This window comes from Numida meleagris, chromosome 10 (assembly GCF_002078875.1).
Source record: "Numida meleagris isolate 19003 breed g44 Domestic line chromosome 10, NumMel1.0, whole genome shotgun sequence".
Lineage (NCBI taxonomy): Eukaryota > Metazoa > Chordata > Aves > Galliformes > Numididae > Numida > Numida meleagris.
In genome coordinates, this window is record NC_034418.1 from 15,334,571 (window position 1) to 15,359,513 (window position 24,943).

Genomic DNA, 24,943 nt, shown 5'->3' on the forward strand with positions numbered 1-24,943 from the left:
GAGTCACCAACAATGATATCTTTTTTGCATAATTAACTTAGGGCAGCAGGGAGTAATTTATTTAGGCAGATTTTAATTATTGAAAGTCTAGCAAATGAGAATTGTTAACAGTTTTCTTCAGCAGAGGACTTTTTATTGTTCACCTAACGCCTACACAACACATACTTTTGAATAAAAAGCTTCTAATATCGATTAAAATGTAACAGCAATTATTTAATAATCACTGTAAGACCTCACTTTTTGAACAGAAGGCTAACCATGCAGATTAGAGAGTTCAGCTCTTTGGCCGTTTTCGTAGCACTGGAAATATCTTTGAACCTTTTGTAATGTGGTTGAGTAACAATACACAACTATTGCATGCTGCAGGAAAATATGAAATCATGGATTGAAAGATGCTGGCAGAGGAGGGACAGTCTTCAGTGGAACATAGTATTTTTGTCCTGCACTTAGAAGTGGATCAAACTCCTGTGTCAATATCCCCTAATGCATTCTGGCCTGTGATAAGGTTATTGATGCCAGCCTGAATGCTACGGTCTTAAATTGGTGCTTAGAAAATGCACTAAATTAATTGAAATCTTTCTGTTCATCATATTGAATCTGAGGATCTGAGAGCTGCTTAGCGTTGCCCAGCTCCTTACTTGCATGCTAATGTTTCTGTGCGTTAGGGAATTTCTTACACAGTCAAACTTAGGCTTGAACATCATGTTTGTGGTTAGAGAAATTTATGGTAAACGAGGCTGTGTCTCCTCTTCTATGGAGTGATTAGCATCAAAATTGCATGTGTTCTGAAGAGCTCCACAAATGACACGTTGGTGCTGTACCTAACAGAGGGTGTGAGGGGCCGTTTGCCTGCCCCAGGCCCCGAGCTCAGCCTCATGCAGTGTGATTCAGAGGAGCTGGACCCAGGGGCACACGTGTCAGAGGACTTGGCCACCTTTTTATTGTCAGGTAACAAAGAGGTTGCCTAAAAGATATTTGATCTCATCAAGCCGTTTGGTCTAGAGAAATGAGGTATTTCTGCGTAGTTGCTCCTTATCTCTCTATTATACTCTAAAAACAAAGAGGATTTGGGGCTTGCCGTCTCTGGGCGATAAGACCGACAGCTTTCCAAATGCAAGCGTCTGCCGGAGCTTCCCCTGCCTTCTCCACATTCCCCAATAGGTCAGGGGCATGCTCTGCATATCCCAAGTGGATTCTCTTATGTCATGTTTATCAGGGTTGCCCTGGGCTGCTAATATGTTTTGGATTGTTTGTGCCGCACATGACATATGGGCAGGTTTTCATTTTGGTGAAAGGTGATCCCTGGCAAAGAAAATGTATAATGTCGACAGGCCGATAGCAACGATGGCCCAAAGGCGAATTCACTGCGGAGGGGGATTAGGCCGTGACAGGTTGGCCAAGGCTGCGGCCCGCCCCTTCAGGAGGGCGGTTTGTAGGACTGGTCATGGGGTTTGAGCTCTGTGTCAGCATGCGGCTTGGCACCCACTGAGGGGCTGTAAGGGGCCTTTGCTCTCCAAGCCCTCCCCATAGCTCTGTGCTCCATCCCCTCCTGCACGGCCTCTGGGTTGGGCTCCTCAGCTGGGGCAAACCCATGGCCTTCCCCTCACTGCTTCCAACACCTCTGCCTTGTGCTAGAGCTCTGAATGGGCCCGAAAAGAAGACAAAAGAGGCAGCCGTCTGAAATGAAAGGAGAAGTCAGATGAGATGAGCGCAGACAGAAAGAAAGTGTTTTTGAAAAGGGAATAGGTGGGAGGAGGAGAAACACCGTAGGCTTTTAATAAGTAGTTTAGTTTTATTCCTGTGCTGTGTTTGTTTCATGTTTCCTAGCACAGATTGAAGGGATTACAGGTTGTGTAGATTTTTTGTTCAGGTCCCACTCATGTGACCAAGTTCTGTATTTTTCACAAGAGACAGTTTTTCTTCCTTTCTTTCTGCTAGGAGGATACGCAGTGGTTGGTTCTCACAAGCTTTGCTCTGAAAATGGATGCAGCACGTAACTCCCAGCTCTCATCAGGGTGATGCTTTCCAACTCTGTGGGCAACGTTTCGCTCAGCATCGGTCTATTACAAAGCAGCTTTTTTTCTGCTCGTTGCAATTTCCTTTGAAGAGCAGCCAGGAAAAATTGATTGGTTCCCATTATTACTAATCACAGTTCTTCAGATTGCTCAGGGAGGAATTTTAGTGGTGTAACACTTAAACTGAGATGTCGCAGGAGCTAAGCCTCAAAATGCATCTCAGGAGAGATTTGTGGATGCTTTATTTCACGTGATGTGAAACACCTTGAGCACATTTTGAATTTTCTCACGCAACCTTTTGACATTCAGGTCTCTCCTGCTCAGAATTCTGCCCTTGAAGTTATTTGCACTGCATTGAAAAAAAAGATATGTCATTTTTGGAGGGAAATCAGATGCTGTTCTAGGAGGAATATCCAGATAATAATGAAAATGATAGAATGGGTTCATTAGATTTGTCAGTTCTTTGAGGACATAAATGCAGGTGCTGAAGGCCATGCCCAGAGAGCTCATCTTAGAGGTGCTGGCTCAGCACTTCACCAGGTGTTTCATGACATTCACTTTGCACAAGCAAAGTGGGAAAAATGGCCCGATGTAATGAAGTCCTGCCTCATGTCCTGCTGCTTGGAAGTACCAAACAAAATTGGTCATCCTCAGTGTTTGTTTCCTATCTAATGATGGTTATGGGGGTTTTTGCCTCTGGAAAGAACCTTGTGATTGGGAGATCAGTGCTCCCTGTAAGTTAGTGTAATTCAGAGTTACTCCTAATTTAAACCAGTGGACAAAATTTTTTATGGAGGAGAAAATTAGGCTCAACTGGCTTTTAGAGTGACTGGCATGGGCATGAAGTTTCTTTTTTTGGATTACTGTAGCTTGACATGCAATATGCTTTGGTCCCTCCAATGCTAAAGATAACAAGAGGAAAATAAACAAGTTGTATTTATCAGGGGACATAGCCAAGGCTCTCAGATGTTATTTGTTTAGTGTTTTGAGGAGAACCAGCACTGAGATTTTTGCCTGGCCAGTGCCTCCTCAGCTGCTGGCCTGACTGCCTTAAAGCTCCAGCCTCGTCCCTCAACTCTTTTCTGGTCAGTTAACCAGTGCGGGTAGGGGAAGAGACAACCCCTCAACTCAACATGATGTTGTGGTTCTTGGCCTGCTGGCAGAGGAGTTTCAAGAGGAGGCTGGGAAATTGCATGCTAGGATTGTCTGAGAAAGCACCTGTGAAAAGGCCAGGGCTATTTGCTGCAGATACCCACTGAAAGGAATGGCATGGGAAATAAAAGTGCATGCATCAAACTTAGAACTGCAGAGTGGTGAGGAAGAAAAGCTAACTCATCCCACAGCACGTTTGTACAGCATTCATCTCCTTTTAATATAATAAGCTACTATCAGATCCTAGTGGTTCTTGTGAATTGGTTACTTGTATTAGATATTATATATTGTTGTAACCTGGAGTCATAACACTCTTGGGCAAGCAATAATTACTTCTCTCATTGACTTTTTAAATGGCAATTATTCCTTCAAATAAAATTTCTCTGTATGTTGCTTCATAAGAACACAATGCTCAGGCACATAAATTGTGTCCATGAACGTGCCTTGGTGAGCTGTCCAGCGTCATGTACATTAACCTGTCTTAGTTTATGGAAATTGCTGTTTCACGTGATTCAAAAAGTGGATGAGACTTTTGGAAATGCATCCATCTAGAACATTCTCTGTGCAAAAAATGCATCATTTTGGAACAGTTCCTGTGCATATGTTGTCTCTTTCTAATGCTATCAGTTGTACTGTCCATTTGAGAACATTACGCTTCGTTCCTTCCTAAAGAAACATCATACTTCTGTGCCAAGTTTGCAGTAAGCTGCAGCCAGTAAGCTAGCTTTTGAAACTGAAATCCAAAGGGCAACAGCAGTGAGAGGAGACTGTAGGATCTTCTGAACTACCTTCTACAGCCATTCCAGAGTATTTCACCCCATGAGATGACATGCTGCCAGGTTGCTCCACACTGCCCAGAGTGTGCTGTAAAACTGGATGTTCTCTTTGCCCTACGTCAGGCAAGCATCCCCTTAGGGATAGCTCCTCCTAGAAGGGCAATCCTTCTATATTGAAAGCAGAGAATAACACACAGTGCGTCAGCTGGCAGCTATGGTGCTAACACACCAGAGACATCCCTTCTGGGGTCCTTTGGCCTGAGCCCTCTGCTGTGGTTATCCATCTGTCCTCTTTCACTCTTAATTTTGGCAGTGCTTCCTTCTCTAATATCCTCTCAGCTAAGCTAAGAGCTTTGTCCTGTTTAAACTGACCTGTTCTCTTGTGCCACATTCTCCTCTCTTCTCCTCTCTTCTCTTCTCTTCCCTGTTTTTGAAGCAGGAGGAGAAAAAGGCTAACAAGTTGTGAACGCGAACAGCAGTCTTTAGAAAAGTTCTGAGTATAAGCATACAAAAAAAAGTAGTACCAGATGTAAGTCGTGCAATTATTTTATAAATCAGGCCATAAAATTGTACTTGGTATGTGCGGGTAAAAATGAGGGATTATCTTTGTTTCTACAACTGGACTTATGCCTTCTAGCAAAAGAAAATAAATTCCAATTAAATGCAGAGCAGAGCTGTAAATAGCAATGGCCTGGTAATTGCTCCACCAACTTAGATGAAAGTATTACTTAGTGATTAAATGTCAACAGGTTTCATAAACAGCAAATGATTTTAAGTTGACATAAAGAAGACCTCTCTGGAGGTCATTGTAAATACCAGATTTATTGTGCCTCAGTGGAGAATGTGCTGAAAATGGAAAGCGAAATGTCACCGCAGATCTTTGGAGTGTCTCACTAAAGCAGAAGAGTCGTTAGTGCCTGCAGTAAGATGCTTTTTACTCCTCAAACCAACTGTTGACAAACCATATTCCATCCATGCTATCTTATTAAGAAAAACGTTCCTTTTTCAGGTCAGACTATGATGACTGGAGACCAGCCCTGGCCAGCTTGCTTCAACCTATCCCATTTCCCAAGGAGTAAGTTTGTTCTGTCTTAGGATTTAGTGGGTTATTCTCATTCCTGTTGCTTTATAGTGACGTACAGTTTAAAACACGATGGTAGTAGGAACTTTGTGCTCAAAGTATTGATTTAGAATATAGAGTTGAATTTACTGATATGGAGACACTTGAAGTGTTCCCCATCCTCATTTCTCTAAGAAGATCCTGAAGAGAGAAAAGGTTAACAGACAAGAAAGGAAGGAGAGCTAAGTGAGAGGTATAGTGGAGGAAGATGCTTTACTGGCGTCACGGAGACTTGTATCATTTGTACTTTTCATTATATGAAGAAGCTACCCTACAAATCAGCCTGGCTCCCTCAGAAACCTATTAATGAGCAGTAGTGTTTATAAAATGCAGACCTCCATGGACAACGATTACAACCTATAATTGTACAATTTGCTGGCTTATCACATCCCCTAATGACCGAATGTCTTGAATCAGAGAGGTCTAATCCTCTGTGCCGGGTTACCTGGGCTACAGCGAGAGCTTGGAAGTAGGCAACAGAGGCATGATTTACTTAAGTTAAATTTGAACCCTGGGAGAGCTGTAAGCCGCACCATGATGCAAGGCACTTCACAGAATGAGCATTAATTGCTTTCCTGATGTATGATGTTAATTAGGTGTGACCATACCTTAACTGCATTGCAATTAAAGAATTCACCTGGCTGTTGGAAGTAGCCAAAATTCTGTTTATAATTATATAGGTGTTTTGTTAGTCTTTTGTTTGGTGTCTTCTGACCCTAAGGTCCCACTGATGTCAGTGGCAGGACTCAGGAAGACCCACAAGATTCATTCTGAGTGATACATTTTCTTTATCCCACCTCCCTACATTAATGAAGGAGACATTTTTTGGAAAGATTATTCTTTTTGCCTTTTGTGTTGTGGTTACTTAGTAAATCCTTTTATTATCTGGAATGAAATGAAAAGTATATTTTGTTTTGCTTTGTTTTTTCCCCTTTCCTTTTCCCAAATCCTCATACCTTTGTGTTTTAAATTTCAGGGCACTTGCACATGAGAAATTCACAAAGTAAGTTGGTACTTGTTTGTTTTGTTAAGGGGAGTGATTATTTAAAAAACTTGTTCTAGTCAATAGCAGTAGTGATGTATTATTCAATATTGTATCTCTAAGGTTTTTTATCTGTGTGGGGCTGTGAGCATGTTCTGTTAGCAATAAAAAGATGTACTTTTCTTTGTAATTTACTGTGACAGCAGGAGCCCAAGGACTAAAGACACTGGATGCTGATAGAATTTACAAACCAGTTTGTCACTGCACGTCTCTGAAAGCTTTTCTAGACTATTTTGAATAGACTCTTGTCTTGGTAATCGCTTTCAGACTTCATATTTCCTTCCTGTGGAAGCAGTTTGACTTTTATCTCTCTAAAGTACATGAATATATGTCGTGTAAAGCGTAATCCAAGAGAGCTGTGACACTTGTGTGAATACTGCAGGCAGCAGCTGCCTATATTTGTCCCTTTACGTTTCTTTTTTCTTTTTTTTCTCTTCTGTAGAGAGCTGAAATATGTGATACAGAGATTTGCAGAAGACCCAAGACAAGAAGTAAGTTTATTGCCCATTTACACAGAGCATTAATTGGAGGGATTGCAGACGTGCTTGTTTAGAAGATCTTTCCTTAAGCAGTATGTTTCTAAACCTGTGTGGTTTAGCTGTGCTTGAGGCTCTTAAGGAGAAATATCTACTCAGGGGATACTGTTTTACTAAGAATGGTTTCTTGTGTTCTGTATAAACATACGTTGTGACCTTCTTGTCCGAGCTCAGTTAATGTCCTTGCTCTGCAGTGAACTGCAGCCAGTCTCTTGATTCCCTCCCAGTTTTTCATCTTCCACATGAAAAAAGGGAAGCAAAATGCATGGATCCATACAGCTCAAAAAATGACAGGTTTTACTTAGCTGTGTTTCAGTTACACTGTGTGTGAATGACCGTAATTCTCATAAATCAGCAGGAGAAAGAGGGTAGGAGACAAGATACTGGGATGAGTGTGTACCTGTAGCCTCTTGGTGGCTGACTGCTTCCTAGCTACACGTGTAACTTGCTTAACATGAGCAGCTTTGGCTGAATCGGAGAGGACGTCTCATCTGCATTAATTTTTGGTGTCAGCACAAAGGAAACAAAGCTCCCCTGAACTGTGGGTGAGGAGCCTGCATTGTCATCATGGCCCAGAGCTCATAGTGTTCAGTGTTTCAGCTTTTGTGAGCTGTAGTCACCTGTGTTGGATAAGAAAGACCTTCTTGTTTTAGAATGGCATCAGGACTTCATCTCTCACTATCGTTATGTGTCCAAGTAAGGGTGCATGGACTTTACCCCCATCTCCTCAGAAATTAGAACAGAATGTCTGTGTCCCTTCAGGGAAAAAAAAAAAAGAAGAAAGCTTCATGGTGACACCTCTGTTAAAATGTGGAAGTAGACATAGTAGTCTCTCCAGTGGGCCAAACTTAGACAAATGATTGTACACCAGTTTATATGTGCAGGTTCTTCTATGCAGCTTCCACCTTACATACCCCTATTGAATTTTCTGTGTTGGCGTCCTTCATCCTGACTCTGATAAGTCTTGCTACAGCAGGAGTAATGAGAACTTTTCATGATTGGAATGAGCAAGCCATCAGCCACTGGGTTCAGTGTTTGTGTCACGTCAGAATTGTAGACACACATGCTGGGAGAACAGGGGGAGAATGGCAGAAGCTCAAAAATCTGGGTTGTTTCTTTTTTCTTCTTTGTTGCATTTTTTTTCCCCCCAAGTAAAAGGAGCTGTTCTACTTCAGAGCCATTTTGTGTTTGATTTCTGTTCAGTGAATGAAAAAGGACATGCAATTAACAAGGACATAGCTTCCCTCCTTCTTTATAGTGGAAAAAAAAAAAGGGTTTCTGTGAGTGAAGACTTCCTAATGTGTAAATTGCAGTATTAACCATGAAACTTCCAGTAGGCCCCAGGTTGGGAGGGTTACCTCTGTTGGTGCAGTGTGGGTGACACTGGTGATTACTGGCAGGATCTGTAACCTTCCCAATGTCTTTGCTTTTTGGCAGGTCCACTCGTGTTTGCTGAGTGTGCGGGCTGGCAAAGATGGCTGGTTCCAGCTCTACAGCCCTGGAGGAGTGGCATGTGATGATGATGGAGAGCTGTTTGCCAGTATGGTATGTGTCTGCAGTAATGTGGGTTTAGTAACTTCTTTGCAGTAAGTAAGTAATGCACAGTTGGCAATAAAATGTTTTACTTGCTTTAAAAAAAAATGCATAAGTCATACTGAACATTTTAGGACATGCCTGTTCTCTTAAATTCAGATTGCTCAGTTACCTATGAAATAGAGTGGGCAAAGACTGTTCACAAGAGGGTTCATCTGTTTTCACTGATTCTGTGTCTCCTTATGTTTGAAAAAAAAAAAATGTCTATGAACTAAATCATTTCTCCTGAGAGCTTTTGTGGTCCATGATATTTGTAAGCATCAGGAGGTGGTGTGCATGAGAAAGCACAATGCTAACATGCATTAATATGCAGTATTCTGTGTCCTTTGCAGAGATGCTGATAAATACTTAAAGAGCTGCTAATGACTAACCATAAAATTTGAAAAACATCCTGTTCTGAGATGGGCCTTACATTAATCTTAGCATCAGTATTTTCCATCACTTAAGAAAACCTCCAAAAAGCTTCATGATGATGACTGCATGAAATAAAATCTTTTTTAGCTTCAAGCTCGCCTTCTTAAAGGTGTTCTTCTAAAGGCCTTCTTAGTAATGCTGGTAATGAAGCCACAAGGAAGAAGAATTGCATGATAGCACTTGATCTTCTTTAGAACTGACCTCATCATGGAATGACTATGGTATTTTCAGTAGTATTGAACATAGCCCAGGCAATACTGTGGACCAGAGAACATAATTTACAAGCTTTTTGTAGAGGGGTACTGGTGTGTAGTCTACATGATGGACCTCTTAGTGCCCAAGTCACTAGAAACTACACATTGTGTTCTGCCGGCAAGCTGGTGAATCAGCCACTTGGGCCATGAAAGAATACATTCAGCTGGGAACCCAAAATCTTCTGAAATTAATCTCTAGGGTTTTTAAATGGGAAAGGACATTGCCATCCTCTTGTGAGATGAGACTTGGATTCATACAAGAAGCTTCGCATTTCAGCTGTAGATGTCACTATGTGATATCTTCCAGTGCTTTCTGGTGCTAGGAGAGTGCCTGCAGAACACTTTTTTCAGCTAGGAGTCTTACTGAGGAGGTTTTCTCAGCATGTCTTTCCTTTCAGGGCAAGTAAAGCAAAAGGGAAAGCAAGATAATGGCCCAGGAAAAGCAGATGAAATCCTCCCTTACAGGAACTTAGGACTGAGGATTGCTGGATTTTCACTGGGCACTCCTTTCTTTCCTCACCAGCTCCTTTTTGTTCACTTTGAGAAAATTTTATCCATCACCACTCCTTACCCAAGGCTAGTGCTCAGCATGCAGATTGCCAGCACCATTTTTACCTAAACGTGTAGCCTGTACAGCCCTTGCTTTCCAGGTGGCATTTCCAGAGAAACTGAGCTGCAAACAACTAGGAAAACAAATTCTCCTGTGGTTCCCCTGGAGCTGGGGTCATGGTGTTGCTAGGGATAGGATGGGGACAGTTGCACAGCTGCTCCCATGTTTCCTGCAGAGATTTTATCAGGCTGTCAGCTGGGCTGCTTTGCAGAGGAAGGCTGCCCACTCCCTCCCATCATTACAGTCACCACCTTGTTCAAAAACTAACTTCCAGTCAGCTATAAAGCTACCAAGAAACTGCAGCCCTAATAACAGCAGAGGTCTCCTTTTCTTTACATTTGTCACAAATACTTGTGTTTGTTTGAGTGCATAACAGCATCCATTCTAGATGCACATGTGTTTCTTAGGCTTACGCCTCTAATTTTAGCTATTTGTTTCTCAAATAGGTTCACATTTTAATGGGATCCTGCTATAAGACAAAGAAGTTTCTGCTTTCACTGGCTGAAAATAAATTAGGACCTTGCATGCTGCTGGCCTTGAGGGGTAACCAGACGATGGTAGAGGTAAGCCCATAGCATATGTAGTCATATGGTTTATGAGCAGCATTCAGATTCAGTTTCACACTGCCTTTCCCAGAATTAGATCCCACGGAACAAGAGAAGCTGAGTTCAGGTCTGTCATATCAAACACCAGTAGCAGGCAGTTGTGTTGTGAAATATTGTTGCTCTACAGATACGTGTGAATTACATGAGAGGTGGGTGCAGGAATTTTTGGACAGAGGGATTGTTTGCTGTAATTCAGTTGGAGAGACAGCGACGGGAAATAAATGGCCATGAACGCACAGGCTGGAGCGAGGGGTCACAATTCAGAGCAGTGAGAGCTTTGTATGACTAACTGCTCCATGCTTGCCCTGCCACCTGCAGAATCAGCAGTGCACTGAAAGAAAGTGCATTTGTCAAGACTATTTACTAGTATTTCTAGTGTTTAGGATATGTTATTTTTCTTGCGTTAATAGCAAATACTATTTTTTTGTGTTCCTTCCAGGAAGTTTCTTAATAAATGCCCAAGGGAAATAGAAATCGATTAACTAGGTGGAAGAAGTTGCATTTTTTTTGCCATTTAATGTTACTTATCTTCACTAAAAAATAACTGCAATTAAAATATAAAGTTTTTATTCCCTCCATAGCTTCAATGACATAAGTAGCTGAGAATGAAGGGTAGTGTGGAGGGTGCAGGCTGTGTCCCACTGCAGCCATCCGCCGGGGTCTGCCTTGCTTCTGGGCCACCTGCAACGGAGGGTGTCTGGCTGCAGCAGCCAGCTCCCATGTCATTTTCACTCTCAGCCTCTCAGACCTCTCCCCATCATAGACTGGGTGCACTTCACACACACTCTGCTGGTGCAGAAAGCCCAGCACTTAGGGACAGAAAATCCAGCACTTGGCTGGCTGCTTGGCTCTACTGCTCATGCATAATATCCTGAATCTGCCTCTCGGCTGTCCAGCCAGTGTACCTGGGAAATACTGAATCGATTGTACCTGTTCTGATGAGGGCTGTGGCATGGAGCCATCTTCCAGCACTGATGCAAAGTAATTGCACCTCTCGGTCAGAAGGAATGAGCACTAATGGAAGCCAGGATAGATAAGGTGACTTTCAGAGACTGGAGGTCATTCTTTACAATAAAAAAATTGTTTCACGTATTGGGAAGTCAGTAAATGTTGCTAAGATCCCCCAATCTAGCCTGTGTAATGCATACACTAAAAACTTAGCCAGTAATTTAAACTAGCATGCTCAGGGTAACTAGGATATTTGGAAAAAAATGAATGTAAGCACTGCAGTGACTGCTCTTCTTTCATTCTGCTGCTAGATTTTGTGTTTGATGCTGGAATACAACATCATCGATAATAATGACACCCAGCTCCAGATCATCTCTACTCTGGAAAGCACAGACGTGGGAAAGAGAATGTATGAACAGCTGTGTGACAGGCAGAGGGAGTTAAAAGAGCTGGTATGTCACCCTGCATGCAGTATTGCCATAGCACATTGTGGTCTGTACTCTCCAGAAATGGAGGTACAAAAGAAAGACAAGCAGGGTGTGAAATTCCCAGTTAACAACAGGATGGGAGCAGTATTCAGAGGATCCTGTTGTGACCGTATGTGCTGTGTGATGTTTGCTAAAGCATCTGATCCCATGCTGTGTTTCTGAACGATATTCAATAAGCTGCTTGGAATCTGCATGAAAGAAAAGAGGTGAAATCTTGCTGTCTTAAAATCTTATACGTCAGCTTGTCAAATTCTGCCACCTTTTGACATGTAAGAAGCAAATGGCTCTAGTGCTGGCCAGCATTTCTTAATGCTTTGACATTGGGAACATTTCACCGAGGTCTAGTTCACGTTGCTAGAGCTTACGAGAAAACAAATTTTTCCTAATTTTAAAGACGGGGTCTACAGAGAGAAGATAAATCTGCTCTCATTAGCACTTCATCTGCAAATGTACCCATGGTCTTCTTCTTCCTTTTTCCTTACTTGTATTTCTCCTCTTCCACCCCCTGCTTTCAGCCCATAAAGAATGCTTTTTAAAGTTGAGGAGATGATTTTATCAGGTGCCCAGTCACAGGCTGAAGCAGAGATGCTGCCCCATGGCGTGAAGACCACTGGCTGTGGTTAGTGGGTCCCCTGGGCAGCATCTGGCATGTTCAAGGAAAGTCTGTCAGTGCAGAAAAAGTAGGGAAGGGGTAGAAGGGAGCTTTGAAATCAGAGCAGGATTCGTTCTAGGTAAAAGCTCACTCTGCTTCAGTTGGTGAAGTGTAGTTTGGCAATCTCTTTGACCAAAATATCTTTTCTCTTACAGCAAAGAAAAGGTGGTCCCACGAGGTTAACACTGCCATCCAAGTCCACAGTAAGTTAATCTTGCCAGTAAAAAAAAAACAAAAAACCAAGCTTTGTCTTTCCATATTTAAACACTTGATTTATGTTGGCCATGTGGCACAGTGGTTTTGGTCAGTCAAGAGAGGAGCCCTTCCACTAGCTCTGTCAACATGACTGAGGTTTACGCAAGCGAGGGCACATTGCTTCTCTTGCAGCAGTGTCCTACACCAGTACAAGCAGCAGGTGGTCAGGTTTACACTGGTGCACGGGTTTGGAATGAGTGGTTCAATCAAAATATAGATCTGGGGACCAGATTTTGCATTTAAAAAAGCAGACTTAATAATGTGCAGTTCTACATTTTACACACTGGCTTCTGAAAGAGATCCATCTCTGGTGCAGTTAAGGGCACTATAAACCCCGAGCAACGTCACTGAAACCCAGGTAGCATGTCAGAGCACGGCGTGGGTCTAGGATGAGCAGTGACATCTGCATTAAGCTAAGAAGCTCATCTTTGACATTAGTTCTGAAACTAATGCCTTGGTGTCTCGTCAGGATACACACTCCAAGAAGATTATTGTCCTACTGTCTGGATGCATTTTTCCCAGGGTATGTGAAGCAATGCTGCCACAAGAGCCCAGCTGCTTGCCAGCAGACAGAACCTTCTCTGTGCGGTTCTCTGTTGCTGTAAACAAGTGGTAGAAGTGTGCAACCCGTGCTGGTTAGCAGGAGGAGTGACACCTCTGCAGATGGTTGCGGGCTGAGGAGTTGATAATCTTGCTCATCAATCTGATGTTTGCTTTCAGGATGCAGACCTGGCCCGCTTGCTAAGCTCGGGATCTTTTGGAAATTTGGAAAATCTCAGCCTGGCCTTTACCAATGTCACAAGTGCTTGTGCTGAGCACCTCATTAAACTGCCTTCACTCAAGCAGCTGAACTTGTGGTCAACCCAGGTAAGTGCTTTGCAGACTGAAACTCAGAGCAGGAACCCGTGCTGATTAATTCTGAAATTTCACGTTACATCAGCATGAGACGAATGTGTGAAGAGGTTTGCTTAGAATGAGTTTGCCTTTATGCTGTTTTTACAGGGCCTGTGAAAAATGGCCTGTCTTATCTCTGAGTCTGATTTCTTTTTTTGTAATTTGTCGTTTAAATTTTAATGTAGTTTTAATTATTAAAAGATTGCATTTGTCTCGGGTTGGAAGCTCCCGTTAGGCATTGTTGGTACTGTGTACTTTAAACTACATCTGCTGCTGTTTGTTTGAGAAGAGTTTATGCTTTCACCCATTTAAGACACAAAAAAAAACAACACAAAAAAAATCACTGAGCAGCTTAACTGGCCAAGCAAAACAGACAGTGTATGCATTGTAGGCAGTGAATGGCCCTGAATGCTGATCAACTAAAATTTCTTTAAACACGATAAGAAAATAAACTCAAATAATGAATAAATATAAGGAAACTATAGTGAGAATGTCGTTATTCTGTAAGCGAAAGCAGGGCAACTTAACTGAATAAATCATTCAGCAGTTAATGGAAGGAGTTTTTAAAGTAAATTTGTTCTTCTGCAATTCTCTGCTGGGTTTGGTCTCTGAGATTCTCCCCTCAAGAGTTTTTCCCCATTTTCTGTTAGCACCTATCTGCAGTGCTTACTCCAAATATGAATGTTCCCAGCGCAACCACAACAAGCAGGGCTTTTTTTTTTTTTTTCACTAAAATGTCGTGTAAATATCTTGCCTTGTTTGCTTAACTATTTTTGTATCTCAGAAATTTCCTCTTTTTGTCTGGGGAGTAAGAAGTGGAATCTGATTCCTTGCATGTTTTCAGACTATCTTGTATCTATCTGCTCTGAATTTATCCTAACTAACTGTGTAACTTCTGCATCTGAAAACTGAGTTTGATTTCACTGGACAAAGAGCTGCTTTTTTTATGAGTAAAAATAAAAAAGAGCTGAGATTCCATTTTGTTTTGTGATATCCTGGTTTCCATTAATCGAGAATTTAGAAACAGCAGAAACGAAGTGGGTCAATAGAACAATTACTAATCAATAAGACATTGTTCTTGAGACCAAAATAGCTAATTAATACCACTTGCCTTTTGTGCTTTTTGTGATGTGGCTGGGAACTGGCTGGGACTGCCATAGCCATCTTGTGTAGCCTGGGTGGGAGCCCTCTCATACAAAGTCCAGACTTCAAAGGCACTGCTCTAATTAAATGGTGTCCTGTGGTTAAGCAAGTAAGTAGACCTGTATTCAAACCCACAACAATTCTTTACAACCGTGCGCAAGTTAATTTTTCTATTCCCCATCCACAAAATATGAACAGAACTATTTGCTCTCTCTGCTGTTGCTGGAGATTCAGGTAAACGACCTGAGCTCCACCCCGGTTCTAAGCGCGCCCTGTTTGCGCAGCGATGTCCGTGCACTGTTTGAACACAGCTTTGCTTGCCCCTGCAGTTCGGAGACGCGGGGCTGCGGCTCCTGTCTGAACACCTCACGATGCTGCAAGTGCTCAACCTGTGCGAGACGCCTGTCACGGACGCCGGGCTGCTGGCCCTTAGTTGTAAGTGACCGGAGCGAGCTGTGGATGAAAGCCACGTGGGTGCGGGGGAATTCACGTGGCTCAGACGGCAGCTTTAGTTCTTGGCTGCGGGCAAGGAAAGGAGCGCTGCCGTCTGAGCCTGCTGTGGTGCTTTGTGGTTTTATTCTTGGTGTCCCAGAGTGTACTCTCCCTCTTGCCTCTAGCTGCACTGATGTCATTTGTCTCGATCTCGCAACGTGACCCGTTGCCCTGGGACTTCCCAGCCATTTTGATGCTCCCTGCTCTGGGCAGGAGCCACGGACCATCTTTTTAATGAGTTTGGTGACTGTGTGCAGCAGGTTCCACATTCTCTGGCGTGGTTTGCTCCTTCTTTTTGAGGAGGTGAAGCTCGGGCTGTTCTCATGTGGTTTAATATCAGAGCTAAGTAGGGCAAGGCAGAGTGGGGCCATCTAGGCAACGTTCAGGATTCCCCTCTGCACCGAATGCTGCGTGATGTGCCAGAATAAGACTCTTTCCTATGTCCAACAGCATATTATAAATCTCTCCTACTGGGTTTAAAGGGCTCCTTTAATAGGCTTGATCTTACACAGACATGCCAGACAAGCCAGTAGTTACAGCTCCTCTTAGGAAACTATTCCGCTAAGTATCGGAGCCCAAAATGGAAGTAGGTCGGGGGGAGAAGGGCTGCTGGCCCAGCATGCCCCTTGTGCACAACAAGCAGAGCACTGAGAACGGGTACTGCTCAGAATAATGTGCAGGAAACTGATTATGAGAAGTTCCTTGAACTCCTTTGAAGTCAGCAGACTTAAGCATATGCTTAATAGCCCTTCCTAAGTAGGGACTTTTTCCTGGATGAGGGCCCAAGCAGCTGCTTATCCATTTGTAGTTCTATATTTTACACTATTCAGCTTTTTCCTGAGACTGCTGCACATAGGCATGTTTTGTTTATGCTTTGGCCTACTGTAAACCTGATATTTTAAGAAAGTGCAGCATGATTCTAAATGTCTGTCTTGTGTATTTTCTCTTTTAGCCATGAAGAGCCTGTGTAGTTTAAACATGAACAGCACCAAACTTTCAGCAGATACCTATGAAGATCTCAAGGTATTTCTGACTTCTGTCTGCTAAAGATGAGCAGTGGCTTGCCCAGGAGACTTGGCAAGTGCATGTCAGTAGTGCCTAGCGCAGAGAGCACTGAGCTGGTGGCATGGGTTGTGTAGCCATCATCTGAAGGGAAGGAGTGGATTATTTGGGGGTGATAATGACTGAAAGCTGCATCCTGAAGTTGCTGGCTTTGATGGACTTGGGGAGTGTTCAGTCTTTTGAGTCAATGAGTATTATGTAGAATCAGGAGTAAAAGCCAAATTCTTTTTTTGCCAGAGCTATAAGTGTTAATAAATAGGAACATAATGGTTGTTTCCAGTGAGGGAGCATAAAGAGGGAGATCTGGTGCACACCTCCAAAGCCATGTCCTGCACTATTAGCAGGATCAAAGGTAATGCTGATGAACAGCACTGCAGAGTTTGATTCACAATGCAAAGAGGGAATTGAAATCGGGGAAGGTGCAAGTTAATCACAGCAGAACTGTGCTTTAAACAGAAACACCTGCACAGATGCCCGGTTCCTTTGGGTTGGACATTTAAGAAGTCTGGTGTTATCATTGGTACTATCAATTTACGTCTGCTTCAGCGAGATGGTAAAGAATGAGAACGTAGCTGTGGGAGGGGAACGGCCCCAGGTGGTTTCAGGCAAAGACTGACTGAGATGTGCTGGCTTTCGTGACTTCCCATGGACTTTTTCTTCACTCTGGTGTTGCGTGAGTCACATCTCCCAGAGTCTTACCTTACCAACCTGAGTGCTCAAGATGAAACTCTACATTATATTGTCTTGGGTGTTGAAACCTGAGGTTGTGCCAGGTTTACTCAAAAAGGTCACAGCCTTGGGTCGAGCTTCAGACTTGTGGCAAGTCCTGAAACTGCTCTGCTTTCAAAATCCACTGCAAATGTATATCTTCAGTTCTGGCTGTGGAGCCCAGTCTTCCCCAGAGACTCAGTTGCAACGTTGCTAGCACAGATTTTTCAAGATGAAGTTTTCAAAACTCATGTCACAACCGTATATGCAAAGAAATCCTTGGAATTAACAGCTGGCTTGCAGATGGGTTCACACAATGGAGCTTGTATCGGGCGCCAAGCTTTTGCAGGCAATCGGGGTCAATGCAGCGTTTGGCCCAGGGCTCTGAAGCGAAGTCTATTGAAGGGAAGGCTGCCCCAGCCCTAGCCTGCTTCTGAGCCCCTTTGCTGCTCACTTGAGGCTGAAGCTCACATCTTCTGAACTGAGGTTAATATTAGTGGGTATTGGGAGTGCTGCGCATGCTCAGAGGGAGGGGAATAGCTTTTCTCCCCGGGCCGTGTGGTTACAGGTCTGTTGAGAACAAGCTGGCCTTCAAAGAACGCGTTTTCGATACAAATCTTCCCTTCTTCTCCCCTTGGTCTGTGAGAGCACCGGGGAACGAGCCGGGGTTGCCATTTCCTCCCTGCCCCACCACACACGCTGCACGCACACAGACACCCCCGTATGTACCAGGCGGGCTGAAACAGACAATAAATAAACACCCACCACTGAAGTCATTATTGCCTAACTGAAAAATTATTTGCTGGCAGTGTCTGTAGGATTATGACTAGCTCTTATCAAAATATGTGCGCACATAAATCAAGGAGTGAGGTAATAACGACTCTTAGAAACTTCCAACTCCTCAATTATGCCCTAGCCTAATTAAACGTGTTTGTTTGGTTTTGGAGGTTTAGCGGTACGATTGTGGACAGGGAGCAAGGAAGTGGCACCGGCACGTAGGAGGAGAACAAATAGCTGATTGCCACCCAGCAATAAGCCCGAGTGCACTGGGGGTGTGGAAAGGAGACCACGGTCTGCTAGCGATAGGAAGAGGGGGAACAGCATTGAACTGGGGGAGGGGAGAGCGAGGTGAGGTGTTAGGAAGACATTCTTTACTCAGGGCAGCGAGGCGCCAGCACTGCTGCCCAGAGCTGTGGTTGCCCATCCCTGGAGGTGCCCAGGGCTGTGGATGGGCCCTGGGCAGCCTGAGCTGGTGGGTGGCAACCAGCCCACGGCAGCGGATGGAACTGGGTGATCTTCAAGGTCCCTTCTTCCAACCTAAGCCATCCTGTGATTCCGTGGCACCAAAAATTGTTGGCGTTCGCGTCATGAACAGAGAGAGGAATCAGGCAGTGGTGTGGCACGGAGGCTGGCTGCGTGCTTCGAGTCCGCTGCCGTCACGGCTGCAGCTGAGTGCTGGGAGAAGAAATACGGGCTGGGGTCTGCTCGCTGCGCTGTTGTAGCACAGCCTGAACCCACGTTATTAACTCTGACTTTCTCCTCCTGCCCCGCACAGGCCAAACTGCCCAACCTGAAAGAAGTGGACGTTCGTTACACCGAAGCCTGGTGAACCCTGCCCGCCTCCGACTCTCTTTTGCTTCTGAGGGGAAGGAAAAGATTTTTAAAACAAACGAAAGGAAAAGAAACCGGAGAAATAACTTTTTGGCTAATGCCTGTAGGGCAGTGAGCGCTGGGACGTGGCGGGAAGGTCGCGGTGTGAGGCGGAGGAGTTGCGTGTGTCGGGACAGAGCAGGCCTGGACCCGGCCGAACCCTTGCAGCTTTGTGATTTCGGAATCAACATTATTTAAATTGAAAAGGAGAAAATTAAAGAAAAAAAAAAAAACAAACAAAAGAAAATTAAAAAAAAAAAAAAGAAAGAAAAAATAAAAGGACTTCGTAGCAGCAAGAGGATTATAAGGAGGAAAAAAAAAAAAAAACACCTTTGTGGATTTTATTTGCCTTTGTGTTTTATGCCGTGTGGAGAAAAAAAATATATATTCATTTGTCATTACTTACCTGGGTTTCCTTGGCTGGCACCCATCCGGCCCGAACTCCTCTTTGACCAATTCTGCTCCAGAAAATCAAACTCAACAAAAATCTCAAGAGAAGAAAACCAAAAGCGATCTGATTTTCACCCCGTGTCCTTGCAGTTGTTATGCAAAGTAATTTTGTTGTACATAAGATTTACATAATGCACCTATTTAAGAAAATGGTTCACAAATAACAGGTCTGGGACCTGTCTTTTATTTATGAATTGTTAATTCTTTTACCCTTTTTTGCGTATAGTACTGTATAAACTAGTTTGCTGTCTTGTTGTTGTTATTATTTTTTTTTAAGGAAGCGTCCTCCTTGAAGAATTGCCTTTTAGTAACGCAGACTGTATTATAGTCCCTCTGTCACGCATCCATCGCTTGTCTTTTTGATTTCCAAATGCCTCCGATGTTATCAAGCAGGAAGGAAGATGCCCACCAGGGGATGCTGCTGGGAGGGGGCACAGGGATGAATAAAGTCAGATTTCCTTCCGAAGTCCGGGCCGCTTTCTTTAGTCTCTTCAACCACATCAGGTTTAGAGATGGGTGACAAGGAAATTCCGTCGCTCGTTTTGCCACTGGGTTAATCACAGAACTCCGTCTGACTTTACAGAACTCTCGTTTTCTGTTTGCGTCCCATATTTCAAAGCGAGGATCAGGAAGCCCTCCCTCCACCTTGTGCAGAAGCTTTCAGCTTCCATGTTTTCCCCTCTTCTCCTCCCGCCCGCCCCGCTCTGCGCGTCCCCATCACCGCCCCGTGCGCATCCCTCGGCTCCGACCCCTCTGCAGATGGGGCTGCCACATCTCTCAGATTTCCTTCCACTTGCTTAGAAGATGATTTTTTAAATGGTGGTTTCTTTTATAACTACGCTGTTGACTTTTGGTTTGGTTTTTTTTTGTTGTTGTTGTTGTTCCATAATGAGCCTTGGTTGTACAGAGCTGCTTATTTAAAAAAGAAAAAAAAAATACAAGACACAGTTTTTTCTCTGTTTCACACCTTTATTTTATTCTTCAGCACCTCAAGGTTTCACATACAGCCAATGTAATTTTTTATATATAAATATATATATTTAATCTTATTCAATGGAAGCCAAGCTTTTTTTTTTTTCTTTTTTTTAAATTTTGTTGCTATGTAGACGATGACCCCTACCCCCAAAATTAAGGTTTTTTTTCCCCTTTTTTTCATTTTTTAAATAAATGAAACAGAAGTTGGGTCTTAACTCACGTAGTGTGCCAGGTTTTCTTTTTTCCCCTTCAAATCCCACACTGTACGCAGATACGGTATGGGAAGAAAGAAGAAACAAAACATAGAAAAAGGACGAAAAATGACGCCAACGTTTTCCTTAGCACTGTTGCTTTTACCCATGGTTTACTACTACTGTTCTGTAGCTGTGTACAAAGAGATGTGAAATAATTTCAGGCGACAATAAACTGTAAGCGACTATCTTTTAGCTGCGTGCTTTGTGCTTTCTTTGAAGGAAGCTCTCCAGCCCGGCGCCGTGGGGATGCTGCGGGAGGCAGAGGCCGGAGCCCGAGGACAGCATCGCGGGAGATCTGTATTTTTGGACTGCAGAGGTGTGTTTGGGGACAGTGTCCCCACGGGGTGACGTGCTGCGCTCGTGTCTGCCTGCTGGGAGTGATGTGTGCGGGCTGGATGCCAGCACAAAATCCAGCTGCAGTGTCACAGCTCTGCTGCAGTCCTTGGGACAATTAGCAACCTCTTTGAGCTCTTGGGTTCCAGTTAGAGCTTCTGGGTCTGCTTTTCAAGAGTAACCTATGTTACGTGGCCCATATTCTCGTCCATATCTCTTGTGTTTCCAGACAAGGTAAGAAGTGACCAGGTGTCCCTTGATAATTAACTGTGGCTCAGCCTCCCCCACTGAAATGCAGGTCTGCCGTAGCTCAGGCAGTTGATGCAGAGGATCGTTCTGCTGTTAACATGATTAAGGCTGGAGCACCTCTCCTATGAAGAAAGGTTGAGGGAGTTCAGCTCACGGATGCCCCATCCATGGAAGCACTGGAGGCCGGGCTGGATGGGCCCTGGGCAGCCTGATGTGGAGGCAGCCAGCCCACGGCGCGAGGCTGGAACTGGATGGGTTTGCCCAAACCATTCTGTGGTTCTCTGATGCCTGCATCTGTTTCACTTAGCAAGTGATCATTGCTGTGCCCTGCCAGGTGCTTTTGGCATCCAGCCAGCACCAATTACTGAGCAACATCATTAGAAATTTCTAATGATTGCATGGGACGAGGGGTTCTCGTATCGGTTACAAAATGGGAGTATTAGAGGTGGTATAATAGGAGGTGCTGTGTCTCAGCTTGTGCTCAGAAAGGTTTTTCTGCGTTCTATAGCAGAGTGCCTGGGCTTGTAGGGCGCCCTGGCAGTTCCTCCTGGATAATGATGCCTTTCTGCCTTCCTTTCAGCTGTAGCTTGTTGAAAATAGGAGCCATTAAAAACTGCCCAGTTTCATTTGGGAGGTTACTGCAGCGCATCTTCCTGAGGACTGCGAGTACCGGGGCTTTCACTTTCAGCCCAAACTGCCATGGTGGCTTTGATGCAAGTCCAAAGAGCACAAAGCAGCAGCACTACTTTGTTTCAGGGGCAATTTTCTCACGTCCTCATTAAAAACCTGCAGTTTTGCTGCCTTCCTATGGCTTCCCCCACTGCTCTCAGCCAAGTGTGGAGTTCTGGAAGGCCAAGCACAGAGACAAGTCTCGCAGAGCACTGGTTGCTTCCAGTTTCCTAGCTGGGTGGATACTGGTTTGGCACTCAGAAGCCTAAAATCCTGGTAATTCGTGGCTGCTTTGCTTGGTGGGAAGTGCAGGCATCCCAGCAGCTGGTGACTTGGAGAGCTGCCTCGTGCTTTACCAGGTAAGAGCTCGGTGCATCACGTGCGTGCGGTTCTTTTACACCAGGCCGAGTCCAGCCCTCCAAACCCTGAGGGCCTGGGGTCTGCCCAATGCTGTGTGCCCCCATGGAGACAGACAAACAAGCAGGGCAGTTTGTCCTTAGGATTGCCACTCCCTGGTGACCCGTATGTATATATCTCAGCTGGAAAAGAGCTCCTGGAAACCTTCCACACATCTATATGCAGTAAAGGCCATAGAGTTTCTACCGTTCTCGTGTTGCGGGCAGTGCTGACCTCTCCCAGGCTCGGTGGAGCCAACCAGATGCACCTATTAGAACACATCAGTCAGCTATATTGCCGCCTTGAATTTTTAATGATTTTTGCCAACTAAGTATAGTACTTGCTTCAAAATATTTGTTTTAAGTGGATGTTAACATCCATTTTTTTTCCATTCTCTTTCCTATTGACTGGGGAATATCTTAAGGAAATATTTGAGATGAACCGTTCTTATTAAAAACAGGTCTTGGGATATCCCTTTTGCCAGCAGAATTAAATATGCGGGTGTTTTGCCTGCTGATCCAGTACCTGGTTTTGTTTTTTGGATGATCTCACTTCTCTGCTTTGCACCTGTCAGGTGGAACAACTACTGTCATTCCGGGGCATAGCTCACAGCTCATTTCCAGTTCATTACCGTCATTCACCATCATAGAACCACCAAGGTTGGGAAGGACCTCCAAGGTCATCCAGTCCAGCCCTCCACCTACCGCCGATATTCCCCCACTAAACCATGTCCCTGGCTGTTGAGTTTGCTTCACACACCCAGCGGTTGATACAGTAAGCAGCTTCTCTTTAATTCCCATTCCAACTGCACAGGATATCAAAGCAATAATCCTGTATTTGTATCACAGCCTGCACTTTGAAGTGAGTTGTTTGCAGCAGGTAAATGAGATGCTTTAAAATCCCCCCGCAGAACTCCCATTCTTACATATACTTTTATTGAAAAGTGCTTTTGTACGGTTACATGGAGTTCTTGGCAGCAAAAAAAAAAGGAGCTAGAACCCCAAAGAAAATTTTGCTTTGAATGTGGGTCAGAAAGCTGCTAACCGTCTCACTTTTGTTCCTGGTGTCTTTGGTACGCAGTACGTCTCATATTTAACATACAAAACCTCAGCTTGGGGATACTTTTATTCCCACATTTTACCAATTACGAAGGCATTAAGGATAACTAATGTTACTGACTCGTTTGCCAGGTGCTTTGAGATCTCGGAGCTAGGTTTTGTTGTTCATTGCTGCGCTAAGAGTCAGCGTGAACCTTGGAGGCCGAATGAACACATTTATCTGGAATGCTTTGAATCTGGGTTTAAGCATGGTAATGCTAGAAGGAGGTGAGTTCCACTTCATTGTTATTTACTTACAAGGGAGAAGAAACATTGCAAAACCGGTCTGTTTATTGAGATTTCATGTGGTTCTCTGATCCTATTTCCCCACCCATCTCCCTCCCATGGAGTGCTTTCTCCAGTCGGGCTGGATTGGCGGGTGGCGGTGGGGTGGGATGGGATGGACAGTGATGGGGCTGGCTGAGCATCCCCAGAGCTATGCAAGGTGATGACAACTGGAAGATTGCTTTCTTATAGGTGCATATGTTGAGGGGATAAGCCCCCTGATGCTTAGCGACAGCTGAAATGAACATTCACCATGGTGCAGGTACGAGGGCTGTGTATAAAGGGAGAGGGTCAGGAGCGTGCCCTCAGCTCCCCCTGAATTAAATGAAGAGATACTCCAAGCTGGGAAGCAAAAAAAAAAAAAAAAGAAAAAAAAGAGAAAAAAAGAAGTTGTGCTTGAGGTTAGTGCTGCTCTCCGCCGCAAAGCCGATGACATCAATGTTGCCATGGTGACAAAATCTTCACTTAGGTATGGTGAGCGCCCCGAGCCTGCGGCTGCCAAGGAAACCCGCCGAGCGCCAGGCAGCCCGCACTCAGCCCTGCCGCCTTCCTCCTCCTCCTCCTCCTCCTCGTCCTGCCCCACGCCAGCAGTGCTGCAGCCTTCTGCCTCCTGGTTATTGCCCCGTAACCCGCTGCCCTCAGCCAGGAGCAGTCAGCAGGCAACAGGGTGAACCCGTGGGCCGGAGGGAAGGGAGCAGGGCAGGCACCCTGCCCCGTGCTCAGCCACGGCCTGGCCGAGCGTCACCATCCCCACCAGGTCTCCTGCTCCTGGGGCTCTGCCACAGCGCGGCCGGGAGGATCCCAAAGGCCCATCCAACCCCGGGGGACGTTCAGAGGCTGTAGGCCAGGGCCCTGTCCTGCTATGCCTTCATATCCAAGAGCAGAAGCCAAAGCCACCAAAGGTGCCGAAAAACGTCCTTTTTTAGCTTATTTTAAGGCCGGCCTGAGTGGTTATTTATTAAGCATCTGAGGATTTGTGTTTCTTTGTTTTTTAATTGGTCATTGAGCAGCAGAGGTGCTTCGTTGTGGCTCATGGTGCCCTGCATCACTTCAGCATTGGCTTAAAACTGACTGCTCTGTGGGGGAAAGGATACGATTTACTCAGAGGCAGATCCAGGTTAAGTCAACCCTCTCCTTGAATTCCAGAATGTGCTTTAAAATTAATATCCAATGGTTTTACACTGAAATTATTCATTTTTATTCTAGAACTGTGGTGGGGGCAAGGGCGATCAATGGACGGCAGATCTCCATAGAAAAAAGAAGGTTTTTTTAGGCCTAAATTTATGAGGCTAATTATTGATATCCTTTAAAATCAGGAATTTTACATAGGACCAGATCTCCACTGCATGATTTCTGGTCACAAGAGATGAGCGTAGCCAAGGGGAAGTGACTCACGGCTGCCTGTGGTTGAAATTAATGAGATTTTTATCTGGAAATATTCCTGTGAGTGCCTTTTTCTTTGTAGTGTGAGTCAGGACAATAGCATGGAAATCATCCTCGAGGAAAACGGAGACTTCAGTGCGATGGCTGCGGATGCTCCGCCACGATCAGCGCTGGGACAGCTGAGCTATGGGTTTTGAGGCCAGAAAGCCCCATCCTGAGCAGTCAGGGAGCAGGAATCCCTGCGATAACCCCATGAGTGGCTTTATTACAGGGAGAAAGGAGAATAGGAGGGAAAAGGAAATTGGATGGAGGGGTTGGGGATGGGACTCATATTGCACGTTGAGTTATTTATTGCAGATAGGAAGGTGTTAACTGCAGGTTTCCCTGGCAAACTGAACTACTCCAAAAGCACTCTCATGACGTGCGTCATCATCTCTGCAAGG

General features: G+C 44.6%; 1 protein-coding gene and 1 long non-coding RNA gene across 3 annotated transcripts in view; both read left to right on the forward strand.

Moving 5' to 3' along the window:
- The window catches only part of CMIP (c-Maf inducing protein), a 125,642-nt gene extending 105,362 nt beyond the window's left edge, over window positions 1–20,280 (forward strand). For both annotated transcript variants that reach the window (XM_021408345.1, XM_021408346.1), the window contains exons 11-21: window positions 4,953–5,018; window positions 6,040–6,066; window positions 6,548–6,596; window positions 8,079–8,186; window positions 9,959–10,075; window positions 11,377–11,517; window positions 12,361–12,408; window positions 13,181–13,327; window positions 14,827–14,932; window positions 15,942–16,012; window positions 18,315–20,280. In XM_021408345.1, the coding sequence (XP_021264020.1) occupies window positions 4,953–5,018; window positions 6,040–6,066; window positions 6,548–6,596; window positions 8,079–8,186; window positions 9,959–10,075; window positions 11,377–11,517; window positions 12,361–12,408; window positions 13,181–13,327; window positions 14,827–14,932; window positions 15,942–16,012; window positions 18,315–18,368 (934 nt within the window). In that variant the 3' untranslated portion in view covers window positions 18,369–20,280. The remainder of the gene's footprint in view (window positions 1–4,952; window positions 5,019–6,039; window positions 6,067–6,547; window positions 6,597–8,078; window positions 8,187–9,958; window positions 10,076–11,376; window positions 11,518–12,360; window positions 12,409–13,180; window positions 13,328–14,826; window positions 14,933–15,941; window positions 16,013–18,314) is intronic.
- Window positions 22,863–24,943, forward strand: LOC110404259. Its single transcript, XR_002442129.1, has 3 exons — window positions 22,863–24,019; window positions 24,128–24,234; window positions 24,324–24,943. It is a non-coding gene; the product is annotated as an uncharacterized LOC110404259 (long non-coding RNA).